General features: G+C 36.7%; 1 protein-coding gene across 3 annotated transcripts in view; it reads right to left on the bottom strand.

Annotated features, from left to right (window-relative positions):
- The window catches only part of CEP57 (centrosomal protein 57kDa), a 43,427-nt gene that overhangs the window by 8,727 nt on the left and 20,837 nt on the right, over positions 1–13,863 (bottom strand). For 2 of the 3 annotated variants that reach the window (XM_011926589.1, XM_011926587.1), the window contains 6 exons: positions 10,509–10,688; positions 9,721–9,842; positions 5,689–5,805; positions 4,996–5,073; positions 1,984–2,091; positions 1,387–1,464 (listed from right to left, as the gene is read on the bottom strand). In XM_011926589.1, coding sequence (XP_011781979.1) covers positions 1,387–1,464; positions 1,984–2,091; positions 4,996–5,073; positions 5,689–5,805; positions 9,721–9,842; positions 10,509–10,688 — 683 coding nt within the window. The remainder of the gene's footprint in view (positions 1–1,386; positions 1,465–1,983; positions 2,092–4,995; positions 5,074–5,688; positions 5,806–9,720; positions 9,843–10,508; positions 10,689–13,863) is intronic. The other variant, XM_011926588.1, reaches the window with a different exon arrangement.

Here is a 13,863-nt window from a genome sequence, read left to right as displayed (position 1 = left end):
TCATGTCAGGAGTTTTGTCTGCTTCTTGGGAGCACTTCCACCATCATTAGTAGCACTTGACATGGGTCCTATGGTATTATTCAAAGTATTTACTGTATTGTGCTAAACATGATGGTAAATATGAAACTGCTAGAGAACACTTTTTACTGTGACACACAATTTGCTGGAGAGATGAACTGCTCATTTGAAGATGATTAGCATCACACGGCATTTTAAGTGAATACTCCCAACCCTTGAGCTCATCACAATGGCAACAGAAGGTGGCTACAAAATTATCAGTTGCACAGTATGTACTACAGTTAATTTTATACAGTTATGATTTAATACTGCATCTTTATCTATTTACATTTATCTGTACTGTGAATGGCGCCACGTAGTCTGTGTGCAAATCGTTTTTGATAAATTATAATTAAAAAGACTTGTGTACATTTATGGTAGCAAATAATAAAATGCACTCGTATTGACATAGTCAATTTTATGCATCCATGACATACCAACTTTTTCTTAGCTTCTGATATTTCTAAGATACAGTTTGCAAGTTTTTTCAAATTGCCAGAAATCTCCAAAAAATTTTCCGAGATACTTATTGAAAAAAAAATCTGCCTGTAAGTAGACCCACACAGAGTTCAGACTCATGTTGTTCAAGGGTCAACTGTACCTTTTTCAAATGCTTGTCACCGCTAACGTATTATATTCCCCATGATTTCACTCCAAATTTACTAGGGGTTTAAAATAAATATAAACAAATATAAAATTCAAAAGAACATTTACTTCCCAAGATGCTAGAATGACAATCTAGTTGGAATTGAAACATAAAACCACCAGCAACACAGCTTATAAAGTAGTGTCAACTAGCACAGTTTTAGGCACTTCACTCGGTACTTGTTGATATATGATGATACAGCTTTACATTCAAGTGCTAAAGAAACTTAAGATTCAAGTGTACGTATGACTGCTTCTTGGAGAATTAGTCCTAGAAATGATCTGGATGTGAGGACAAGTAGAATGTGCTATATGCTTATTCAAATATCTACCTATATCTAAATATAACTCAACAGGATTGATACTAAAAATCCGATGCTACAAACATACTATTTCTTATTTCCTTGACCCCTATCTGAAACGACATCTTCTTCAACTTAGGGTCTCTGTTTTTATCACTTCCTTTCCACATATATTTTATCTACTTTAAGGTATCCTCCCCATCTCTTCCTTGCTTCCCCAATCCCCAAAAACCTCCCCCCATCTCATTTTCACATCACTGTGATCCACACTGGTACAGGGACAGAAAAATGTTCATTCCATTTATAGACATACTTGCAGATGCAGAGACTTAATTCAAGGATCAACACTGTACAAAAAGAATCCAGAGTTTGACCAACTCACCTTCCCAGCTACAAACGGCATATCACCCAAGCATAATCTATAATGTGGTTGTGCACCAAAATAGTTCCTAGAACTTTTCTGAATGAAAAGAAAAGGAAAACAATTTTATTTTATTCACATGATAATAAAAACTGACTATACATGACTAACTTGAAACTTCAGTTAACTATTGGGCTACTACTTGCCTTATCTATAGCTGGCATTATGATCACGAGCCAGCTTCTAATAGTACTTGTTAGCACGTATCCTAGCCTAGTAAAGGCTGGGGGAAAAAAAGCACTTGACAAAACAACAGTTACATTCTAAGTAGAAAATCAGTATACATATACACAAAACATTGTAAGAGCACAAGATAATGCAGTACTAATAATAATGCTAATTTTGTATAGTGTTCTGCAGTTCCAAAATGCTTATATATTTTCTCACTATCAGGATAAAAATTTAGAAGTATTACTTATCTCCACCTTCTGAATGAAGAAATTGAGAATGAAAGATTTACTCTCTCAAGATTATAGTACACCATACAGTTTATGGGTGTTTTGACATAAACTATACCAAGTAATCAGCATTCTGCCTGATTTGGTTCTGTCTTCACACCTTTTCTGGTGGTTTTGACTTCTTTTTTTTAATTCTTCTTGCACCGGGAACACGTGGAGTTGCCTTATCTTCAAAAGTAAGTCTATTTGTTTCTAGACCAGTCTGCAACTATGAAAAATGAGAGTCTAAAGTTAATGCTGTAGGAATAAAACCTATGAAAGCCTGTAAAAGCCAATGGTAGTATCTAACTGAAAAACGTATTATAGCTGTTTAACTATGTCTTGAACCAATCTATCAATGTTTGTCAAATATTTTAAATACATACCAGTCTCTCATTTTATCTTGACCTTCTTTGTTATAATCTGTCCTTTCTTCAGTGTGGAACACATTACCTTCAGTGTTTGTGGCTACTCCATAAATTCTATCTAATGAGTTAAAAGGCAATGAATGTATCTAGCCCCAAACCATTGCTTCAATACATTCTCTTTTCAAAAATGGCATCTACTACATTACCAGATACAAAACAGCCAAAGAGCAGAATACATTTCTTCCCCTTCTAAAAAGTCATGCACTTACTATACAAGAAAAAGGAATTGAAAACTTATGTCCAAAAAAATACCAAAAAACAAAAACACTGGAAGCTATCATGCAAATGTTACCAAGTCCTTTTCTCTAGAAGCTTAATAAGTATACTAATTTAAAAATATCCTGTCTTCATGGTAGAAATTCCACAAGCACTTACTAAGAATTTCAAAAAAGGACTGCTCTTTTCACTAAGCCAACTTTCAACTTTCCTTAAAAAAAAAAAAAAAAAAACCTGTCCAGAATAGTGGTTGTTTCAAATCTGCCTATATGTACCAAAACTGTCTGCAGTTTATGAGGACAATTTGGATTGCCAGGGGGCTGTCCAGACCTCATGATTGTGGCCCTTCCAGATTGGGGAAATTCATATTTTGAAGTATTTTAAAAGTTCCCCAGGAAATTATAATGGAGCTATAACAAATATTCAGAACCAGTGGATTCCATAAAAACAGATACTGAGATTATCACTATTATTTTCCACATGAGTGCAGCTTTGGGGTAAAAAAAATCTATTCAGTGACAAAGGAATATAGGAAGCATCTATACATTCCCAATACACCTAACATTGCTTTATATATAGTAAATTGACTAGATATAATTCAATGAACAGGAAATTACTACTCTAGAAGACTTATGATGCCAATGAGTGTAAACAGTATACAAGAACTTTTTTTGAGTATTTTAACTTCCAGTTTATTTATTCTTCCCAGCAGCTATCTTATTTCTGTGCTACAGTTTTAAAACATTTTAAAGCACTTTCATTATTTTTTATTCTCATTTGATCACCCCAACACCAAGAAGATGCAAAATGCAGAACACTTTTTTTTTTGAGACAGAGTTTTGCTCTTGTTGCCCAGGATGGAGTGCAATGGTGTGATCTCAACTCACTGCAACTTCCACCTCCTAGGTTCAAGCGATTCTCCTGCCTCAGCCTCCCAAGTTGCTAGGATTACAGGCATGCACCACCACGCCCCCCCCGCCGGCCAATTTTGTATTTTTAGTAGACAGGTTTTCACCATGTTGGTCAGGCTGGTCTCAAACTCCTGACCTCAGCAGACCACTATTTAACAATGGAAAAAATCCAGGCTCTGAATAGTTACATAACTTGCCCAACGCTAGACTTGGAATGACGTATCTATCCCTCATTGTTCTTTCAGTACAATAATGTTCACCACCAACTCAAAATATTTACTGGTAACATATTACCAGCAACAACTAATTTGGTCCCTATGTGTTGCCTGCTAAATTAAGGAGAAAACAGAAGTACCATAAATTATTTTACAAATCCATTAACTAAGGAACTTACTAAATTTTGTATTTCATATATAAAGTACTCAACACCACAATGCATATAAAGCACAACCCACAAGTTTGTTTGTTACAAATATGGAAATGGAAACACAGTGAAGTGGCCAACCCTAAAGAGAAAATGGGCAAAGAAAATCTGTTGGTCAAAAATTAAGCCATGTGGCTATGTAACTCAGAAAGCACACTGAGGGAAAACAACAACAATCTACAAATTGATCAGAAGGTAAATGTTTGAGAAAGAACTATATCCGATTTAATAGAAAATAAATTAAGTCAACAAATTTAGAGACGCACTAGAAGAAATAGACAAGATAACAAAGATAACTTTTATATTCCTGTAATCACATATATGACGTGAACCCAAGACATTGTAGGGAGGCTCTACTCTTTGGAATCAAGACCTGATTCTTGTGTGTATCTGAAAAAAGATACATGCATATGTCATAAAAATAAAAGACCCTGGGAGGGGCAAGGGAGTATCTGGGAGGAATTTGAGCAAATAAGCTCATAAGGAGAGTGTCTTCAGTTAAAACATGAACATTTTATTTTAGTGAGTCTGTAAGTCAGGCTTACTTCAGTAGTCTTGCCATGTATCTCCTAGAAACGCATTTCTGGTTGGTACATATAAACTCAATGCTTTTGTGAATCCACACTGCCTCACCTATTCTATCTGGTGGCCACTGCATGGGATAAAATCCAAAACTAGGAGAGAGTAGAGCTCATTTTCCTCATGTGGTGGCTTCTGTTAACTGGTCTGGGTCATCAGCTACTGGGGCAGTCCACTACCTCAACTTCTGTCCTGACATCTTGAGGTCACCAAAGAAGAGAAGTACCTATAAGCAGGACACTGAAAGAGCTTTTAAATATTTTTCTGATAGTGGCCATATAAGAAGTTTTACATGGTTACAAACCTTCTTATGTGTATAGTCTCTGATATTAGTGTGTCATTTTTTAAAATGCTGACTGAAACTCCACAATTACAAACATGCTAAAAAATTGTACAAATTTTGCTGTCTATAAAAATACTTGTTCATAATTTTTCACATTAACCTGTATCTGAAAATTTATATGCTGGACTATTCTAAAATATAAATAATGTAAGATAACCAAATATAATTGTTTACTTGTACATAAAAAGCAGTAAGAAATATGAAGAGCCCACTTTCTCACATTTTAACTTACCTCAGCTGCCTTAGCTTGCATGCGTTTCCTTTCCTGTTCTTCTTCATGGAGTTTTGCTTCCAACTCTTGCATTTTTTTCTAGTGATAAAAACATCCAAAGGGATAAGGGTGAAAAGTCTTAAGTGTCTGTAAAATTTTAATATAGCAGCATTGGAACATGTAAATTTTATCCTACTCAATATAAGGTGGTTAGATCACTGTAGTAATGGAGGCTGTGAGCTGGATGGCATCCATGATGCCCTTCTATTGTGTTCAATTATCATCTGTGAGGCAGGTGGACAAAATTATGGGTAAAATCTATGGCCAAAGAACACAGCACTACATGAATGTAAATAGGGATATGGAGGCTAAATCTGGAACTTTATTCTCAGTGGTATTAAATATCTCCCAAATGAAATAATTAAAACTAAAATTAGCTCAGAGAGCAACTTAAACCAAGTGATGCAAGCCTTAAGGATACTCAAAAACAGTTAATTTTTTAACAAACATTTTCATTAAAAAAATGCCCACCAAGATTGTAAAATGTGAACACTCTCTCCAAATTTATATTTTCTTTTTAAAACTCTAATATATTTCTTCATTATAAGATCATTTTAAATGCTATAAATATCCAGTGATACAAAATAATGAACCTTAAAAAAAAAAACAAAACACCCTGATATATGTTAACAATAAAAAGACACATGCACTGACTTCTGCAAGGGCCTGCATTGTGGTAAGTTTGTTATACTCCTGTTCAAGAAGATCCAATTTTTCAAGTTGGCTCTGAACGTGTGTTAGATCATGTTGTCGTTCTCTTTCTAGGGAAACCTGAAAAACAATATTCAATACAGCTTGATAATTTGACAATCAAAAAAGAGAAAAACACTTAACAGTGTTTTTCTATGCTGTCATTTGGCCCTTCACATAACTACTTCTAGGAAAATAACATTAAGATGAACCACAGGGGGCATCAATAAATGACTGATAGAAGTGGATACTATTCTTACCTCAGTTGCCTTGGCTTATAGCTATTTATCTAATATGTAGTTTTATACAGTGACATTATCTTTATGCTCTGGGATAGCAGGGATTTATTGGACATACAGGCTTCACATACAGACAAATACTTTTAGTTTGGTCCTGTTAAGTAGTTAATCTCTTAATTAGGGTAAAAATTATGGTTTTGGCATCTATCTTTTTATATTTCCTTTGAATTCTATGTATAATATCCTTTTACATTTTATTTTTTTTGAGATGGAGTCTCGCTCTGCCGCCCAGGCTGGAGTGCAGTGGTATGATCTCGGCTCACTGCAAGCTTCGCCTCCCAGGTTCATGCCATTCTCCTGCCTCAGTCTCCCGAGTAGCTGGGACTACAGGCACCCGCCACCATGCCCTGCTAATTTTTTGTATTTTTAGTAGAGACGGGGTTTCACCGTGTTAGCCAGGATGGTCTCGCTCTCCTGACCTTGTGATCAGCTCGCCTCAGCCTCCCAAAGTGCTGAAATTATAGGTGTGAGCCATCGTACCCGGCCCTAAACTATTTTTTTTTTTGAAGTTTAGAGTCAAAGATTTATAAAGATTGCCTCCTATATAGACTTTTTTTTTTTTTTTTGAGATGGGGTATTGCTCTGTCACCAAGGTTGGAGCGCAGTGGCATGATCTCAGCTCACTGCAACCTCTGCCTCCGGGTTTCAAGTAATTCTCCTGCCTCAGCCTCCTGAGTAGCTGGGACTATAGGTGCCTGCCACCACACCTGGCTAATTTATGTATTTTTAGTAGAGACAGTGTTTCACCATGTTGGCCAGGCTGCTCTCAAACCCCTGACCTCAAGTAATCCACCCATACACCACTACACTGGGATAATTTCAAATATACTAACTCAAGGTCTATTATTGGTGGAAAGTGCCTAAACTTGTAAACTGTGTCTTCAAAATAGGTCTATAACAATAGGTACCATATTAATAGAAATTTGAATATGACAAATTAATATAAAGCAATAATTTAGGAATTTGTGTGCACTAATTCCCTTCTAGCCACATCTTAGTGGATATTAACAGCTCTTGACATCTATTATATATGCCTAATAGTTGTCTCTGAGATATATATTAGTCAAAACATCTTAAAGCTGTCTTATTAAACTGACCCTTCTCCAGCCCATCCACAGAAATGTTAGACAAACACAACAGACATAATAATAATATATGATTATTGGTGTGGTCTAGCTCTGTGTCTCCAACCAAATCTCATCTTGAACTGTAATCCAAATTGTAATCCCCACATTTTAGGGGAGAGATCTCATGGGAGGTGATTAGATCATCGTGGTGGTTCCCCATGCTGTTCTAGTGATAGTGAATTCTCACGAGATCTGATGGTTTTATGCGGGCCTTCCCCCGCTTTGCTCTGCACTTCCTTCTCTTGCCACCATGTGAAGGAGGACATGTATGCTTCCCCTTCCACCATAATTGTTAAGTTTCCCGAAGCCCCCACCAGACATACAGAACTGTGAGTCAATTAAATCTCTTTCTTTTATAAATTACCCAGTCTTGGTTGCTCTTTATAGCAGCGTGAGAATGGACTAATACAATTACACAGCAATTTTGAAAGCAAGAAAGGAAAATCTTCAGATACAAAAAAAAGAGAAAGGAACTCAAAAGCAATGAAAGGATACTGAAGTCAGTATCACACAAGGCAATATTGGAGCCGGGGTACACAGAATGTGCAGGAATATAAAACTTTAGGCAATGTATAATCCACAATGATCAACAATATCAAGCCAATATAGTAACATAAATCTGGATCAGAACCAGTGATTTTATTTATTTATTGTTTGTAGAGACTTGGTCTCACTCTGTTGGCCTGGCTGGTCTTGAACTCGTGCACTCATGTGATCTGTCTGCCTTGGCCTCCTAAGTGCTGGGACTACAGGTGTGAGCCACCCTGCCCAGCCACAACCACTGAAAACCATCAAGCCTAACCAAAGGCAAATTCACAACTGGCCCATAAGGCTGCCCACACAACTGAGGAATTTATTGTGGAATTACCACAATAAATGAAAAAATGAGACCACCATTTAACTTTTCTTTATTAAGTTCCCATAAAAAAAATGATATACCATAAGGGAGAATCAACAGATAAAACCAAACAAATAAAGATTAACACTCTGAAAACATGAAATAATTTTTTAAAATTGAGACTTATAGTGTTCAAAGAGATAAAAGGAAGGTATAAAAACCACAGTTACAGTACATTAAAAGAACAAAACTAAGTGGATGGAAAAAGACCCAAATGAAAATGAAAACATATAACCACTGAAATAAACGCAGTAACATAGTGAAGACACCTATCACACACAAGAATTAATTACTGAGACAGTTTCTCAAATATTGTTGTATGATTGCTCAAATATTTAAGTCTAATTCTCTCCAACGAGAACTGAAAGCTGATTGAGGGTAGAAAGCATACGGTAAGCCCTCTGTATCTGTGTGTTTTGCATCCATGGATTCGATCAACTGTGGATTGAAAATATACGAGAAAAAACAAAAAAGGATGGTTGAGTCTGTACTAAACATATACAGATTCTTCTTCTTATTCTTGATATTATTCTCCAAACAATATAATATAGCAACTATTTACATAATATTTACATTGTATTAGGTATTATAAGTAATCTAGAGATAATTTATAGTATATGAGATTGGGTGTAGGTTATATGCAAATACTACACCATTTTATAGGACACTTGAACATCCATGGATTTTACTATCCACAGGGGTCTCAGAACCAATTCACTCATGGATACTGAGGGACAACTGCCTAGTATTTCTTTTTTTACACTGCAGAGCATCTAGCATAATGTGAAGCATAAAAACATTCAAATTTTGCATAATAGAGTTAAGATCTCCACAAACTGTAGCACTGATAATGAATGAAAACTCCAGATTCATAACAGAAAAAGGAGTAAGTTTTAAAAAATATACACAAGGACAGGGACAGTGGCTCATGCCCGTAACCCCAGAACTTTGGGAGGCCGAGGCGGCCTGATCACTTGAGGCCAGGAGTTTGAGACCAGCCTGGCCAACACAGCAAAACCCCATCTACACTAAAAATACACACACCAAAAAGTTAGCTGGGCATCGTGGCATGTGACGGTAATCCCAGCTACTTGGGAGGATGAGGCATGAGAATCACCTGAGCCTAGGAGGTGGAGGTTGCAGTGAACTGAGATCATGCCACTACACTCCAGCATGGGTGATCGAGTGAGACCCTATTTCCGATCAATTGATCAGTCAATATATTTGAGACTGATGTTGTGATATCTTCTCACAAATGTGTGGGTTACCTAAATATGAAGACCTCTGGTGTAAGAAAGCACAAAAATGTTATGCTAAATAACAATTCTGAAGAGTTTTACAAAGTAATCTACTATCTCACTTAAGTCATTAAACATATTTCAGAGATATAGAGTTATATGGTTATTTACACTTTTTATAATGTAGACTCAAAGAAGCTAACATAACTTTAAAACATCTCACAACTGTATTTTTACTATTTAAGTTAAACTCTACCAAATACAATAATAACAACAAAAAAAGCCAATCACATTTTTCGATTTCATAACTGATGCCAAGAAATTTCAGTCCTAGGCTATAACAGCACTATTAGTCCTCACCGAAAGAAAAAAAAATCTTTATTCAATTAGTTTTCCCCGTAACTAACTGTTTATCTGTGAGGTGCTTTACTTACTTGTTTCTCTAACACAGATGTCCTCTCCATTTCTGCATGCTTTATCATATTTCGCATGTATTCCAATTGTTTTTCTAATAGATTGCATTTATTTTCTGCAGCTAACAACTGAGATGTCAGTTCTAAAAAGAATACATAAGAAAAACAGAAATCAACTCACCCATAAAAGTTTTAACAAGCTGTTAACAGGACTTGAATCTACTGTGTATACAATAAAAACACCTTCCACAGACCTAGAAACCTTTTCAGATTACCGAAATCATTCTCTTTCTACATGCTAGTCAAACTGGCCGTGCATTCAGTAAATAAATACCATGTATGATAACAGCATTTACTCCTCAAAATGCACCTGAACACAATGCAGTTTTTTTTTTTTTTTTTGGAGACAGAGTCTAGCTCTGTCGCCCAGGCTGGAGTGCAGTGGCGCGATCTCGGCTCACTGCAAGCTCCGCCTCCCAGGTTTACACCATTCTCCTGTCTCAGCCTCCCGAGTAGCTGGGACTACAGGCGCCCGCCATCTCGCCCGGCTAGTTTTTTGTATTTTTTTAGTAGAGACGGGGTTTCACCGTGTAGCTCAGGATGGTCTCGATCTCCTGACCTCGTGATCCACCCGTCTCGGCCTCCCAAAGTGCTGGGATTACAGGCTTGAGCCACCGCGCCCGGCCTACAATGCAGTTTTGTAGTACTTGAAGATACCACTACAAAACACTAATGTAGTATTTCTTTTAGAATACTTAATACTGCGCAACACTTATTTTGATAGAATTTAATTTTCTTCATAAACAAACCTTGATTGTGCTTTGATTCCTCGTTCTTTGAATTCTCCCTTTCTTGTATCTGTTCATCCAGTACTTTCTTATATTCAATTGTTTCTCTAGACAAAGTTTTCACACTTTCTTCTGCCTGAATCCTCTCAAGTTCCAAGCGTCGAATCTTATCTTGAAGATTCTTAAGAGCAGAAAATATGGCTGCCAAATACAAACACAAACGTGGATGCTGTAACAGCATATGTGGACAAAGTATATTAAGAAAGAATAAACTCATCGAAATAAAAGATAAAATTGATGGGTGAGTCCAGTGGAGGATCATTCTTTGGGAACAATAAAATGTTAATTATCTCATGTTTGTTTTTTAAGAAATCAATTTAAAGACACTGAGTGGGCCAGGTGCGGTGGCTCACACCTGTAATCCCAGCACTCTGGGAGGCTGAGGTGGGTGGATCAACTGAGGTCAGGATTTTGAGACCAGTCTAACATTGTGAAACCCTGTCTCTACTAAAAATACAAAGATTAGGCGGACGTAGTGGCAGGCGCCTGTAATCCCAGCTACTTGAGAGGCTGAGGCAGGAGAATCGCTTGAACCCAGGGGAGGGGTGGAGGTTGCAGTGAGCTGAGATTGCACCACTGCACTCCAGCCTGGGCAACAGCGTGAGATTGTGCCTCAAAAAAAAAAAAAAAAAAGACAATGAGTGCTCGAAATGAGCTCAAGTAAAAGCCCCATTACTATGGTAAAAAAATTGCAAAGACTTTTGTAAAGTGGTAAAAAATTTAGCCATCGTACAAAGTTCACATAACAGTCCTAAAGTACCTTACTTATTAATATATTACTTATTAATTAAAATTATTAGTAAATATATTAGTAACTAGTAACTAATACTTAATACATTTTATTAATAGAAGCACATGTAAAATCCAACTGTAGAGTTACAGTCAAGTGCAAATAAATACTATTTTTAAAATCTGCATTTTAAATACTTTCTAAACTCCCCTTCAAGTTTCTGATTATAAATTATGTTGACGGCAGTAAATGTAGATTGAGAAAAAACACGCTGAAAAATAACCAATAATCCTATTACCCAGAGATAATGACTGTCATTTGGTTCTTTAATTTTTTTTCTGTATGTGTAAAATAAATTGAGACAAAATACATGTAGGTTTTTTCACTTTAGCATTATTAAATCGTGAGAATTTCCTCATGCAATCAGTCTTAAAAGATTTTTCTAATCAATAATTAAAAACTAAAAAGTTAAACTACTGGCTCAAAGAACATTCATAGCCATTCTAATGAGAAAAATACGCTACTTCTAGCTATTTTCCATTTCCATTATAGTATAAATCTTCTCATATACGTTACTGGCCAATTTTCTCCCTTTCATGAATTTCCTTTGCCCGTTTTTGTATGGGAAAAAGTTTTCTTCATTTTATTATCTGCCTTTAATTCTAGTTCTGATGTACAGATGTTTTGATTTTTCACAGAGGTATACCTAACACTCTTTCCCATGATGGCTTTTTTTTTTTAAATACTTTAAGTACTAAGGTACATGTGCACCACGTGGTTTGTTACATATGCATACATGTGCCATGTTGGTGTGCTGCATCCATTAACTCATCATTTACATTAGGTGTTATCTCCTAATGCTATCCTTCCCCCCTCCCCCCACCCCATGACAGGCCCTGGTGTGTGATGTTCCCCACATGTCCACGTGTTCTCATTGTTCAATTCCCACCTATGAGTGAGAACATGTAGTGTCTGGTTTTCTCTCCTTGTGATAGTTTGTTCAGAATCATGGTTTCCAGCTTTATCCATGTCCCAACAAAGGACATGAACTCATCCTTTTTTATGGCTGCATAGTATTCCATGGTGTATATGTGCCACATTTTCTTAATCCAGTCTATCATTGATGGACATTTGGGTTGGTTCCAAGTCTTTGCTATTGTGAATAGTGCTGCAATAAACATACATGTGCATGTGTCTTTATAGCAGCATGATTTATAATCCTTTGGGAATATACTCAGTAATGGAATGGCTGGGTCAAATGGTATTTCTAGTTCTAGATCCTTGAGGAATCGCCACACTGTCTTCCACAATGGTTGAACTAGTTTACAGTCCCACCAACAGTGTAAAAGTATTCCTATTTCTCCACATCCTCTCCAGGACCTGTTGTTTCCTGACTTTTTAATGATCGCTTTAATGGCTTAGAATTGTCTTGGCAATGCGGGCTCTTTTTTGGTTTCGTATGAACTTTAAAGTAGTTTTTTCCAATTCTATGAAGAAAGTCATTGGTAGCTTAATAGGGATGGCACTGAATCTATAAATTACTTTGGGCACTGTGGCCATTTTCACAATACTGATTCTTCCTATCCATGAACATGGAATGTTCTTCCATTTGTTTGTGTCCTCTTTTATTTCGTTGAGCAGTGGCTTGTAGTTCTCTTTGAAGGGGTCCTTCACATCCCTTGTAAGTTGGATTCCTAGGTATTTATTCTCTTTGAAGCAATTGTGAATGGGAGTTCATTCATGATTTGGCTGTTACTGGTGTAGAGGAATGCTTGTGATTTTTGCACATTGATTTTGTATCCTGAGACTTTGCTGAAGTTGCTCATCAGCTTAAGGAAATTTTGGGCTGAGACGGGGTTTTCTAAATACACAATCATTTCATCTGCAAACAGGGACAATTTGACTTCCTCTTTTCCTAACTGAATACCCTTTATTTCTTTCTCCTGCCTGACTGCCCTGGCCAGAACTTCCAACACTATGCTGAATAGGAATGGTGAGAGAGGGCAACCCTGCCTTGTGCCAGTTTTCAAAGGCAATGCTTCCAGCTTCTGCCCATTCAGTATGGTATTGGCTGTGGGTCTGTCATAAATAGTTCTTATTATTTTGAGATACGTCCCATCAATACCTAGTTTATTGAGAGTCTTTAGCATGAAGGGTTGTTGAATTTTGTCGAAGGCCTTTTCTGCATCTATTGAGATAATCATGTGGTTTTTGTCTTTGGTTCTGTTTATATGATGCATTACGTTTATTGATTTACCTATGTTGAACCAGCCTTGCATCCCATGGATAAAGTCAACTTGATCTTGGTGGATAAGCTTTTTGATGTGCTGCCGGATTTGGTTTGCCAGTATTTTACTGAGGATTTTTGCATTGATGTTCGTCAGGGATATTGGTCTAAAATTATCTTTTTCTGTTGTGTCTCTGCCAGGCTCTGGTATTAGGATGATGCGGGTCTCATAAAATGAGTTAGGGAGGATACCCTCTTTTTCTATTCATTGGAATTGTTTCAGAAGGAATGGTACCAGCTCCTCTTTGTGCCTCTGGTAGAATTCAGCTGTGAATCCGTCTGGTCCTGGACTTTTTTTG

Source organism: Colobus angolensis, unplaced genomic scaffold (genome assembly GCF_000951035.1).
Source record: "Colobus angolensis palliatus isolate OR3802 unplaced genomic scaffold, Cang.pa_1.0 Scaffold7, whole genome shotgun sequence".
Lineage (NCBI taxonomy): Eukaryota > Metazoa > Chordata > Mammalia > Primates > Cercopithecidae > Colobus > Colobus angolensis.
Note: the sequence above shows the minus strand (reverse complement) of the source record. Positions and strands in the feature narration are given on the sequence as shown.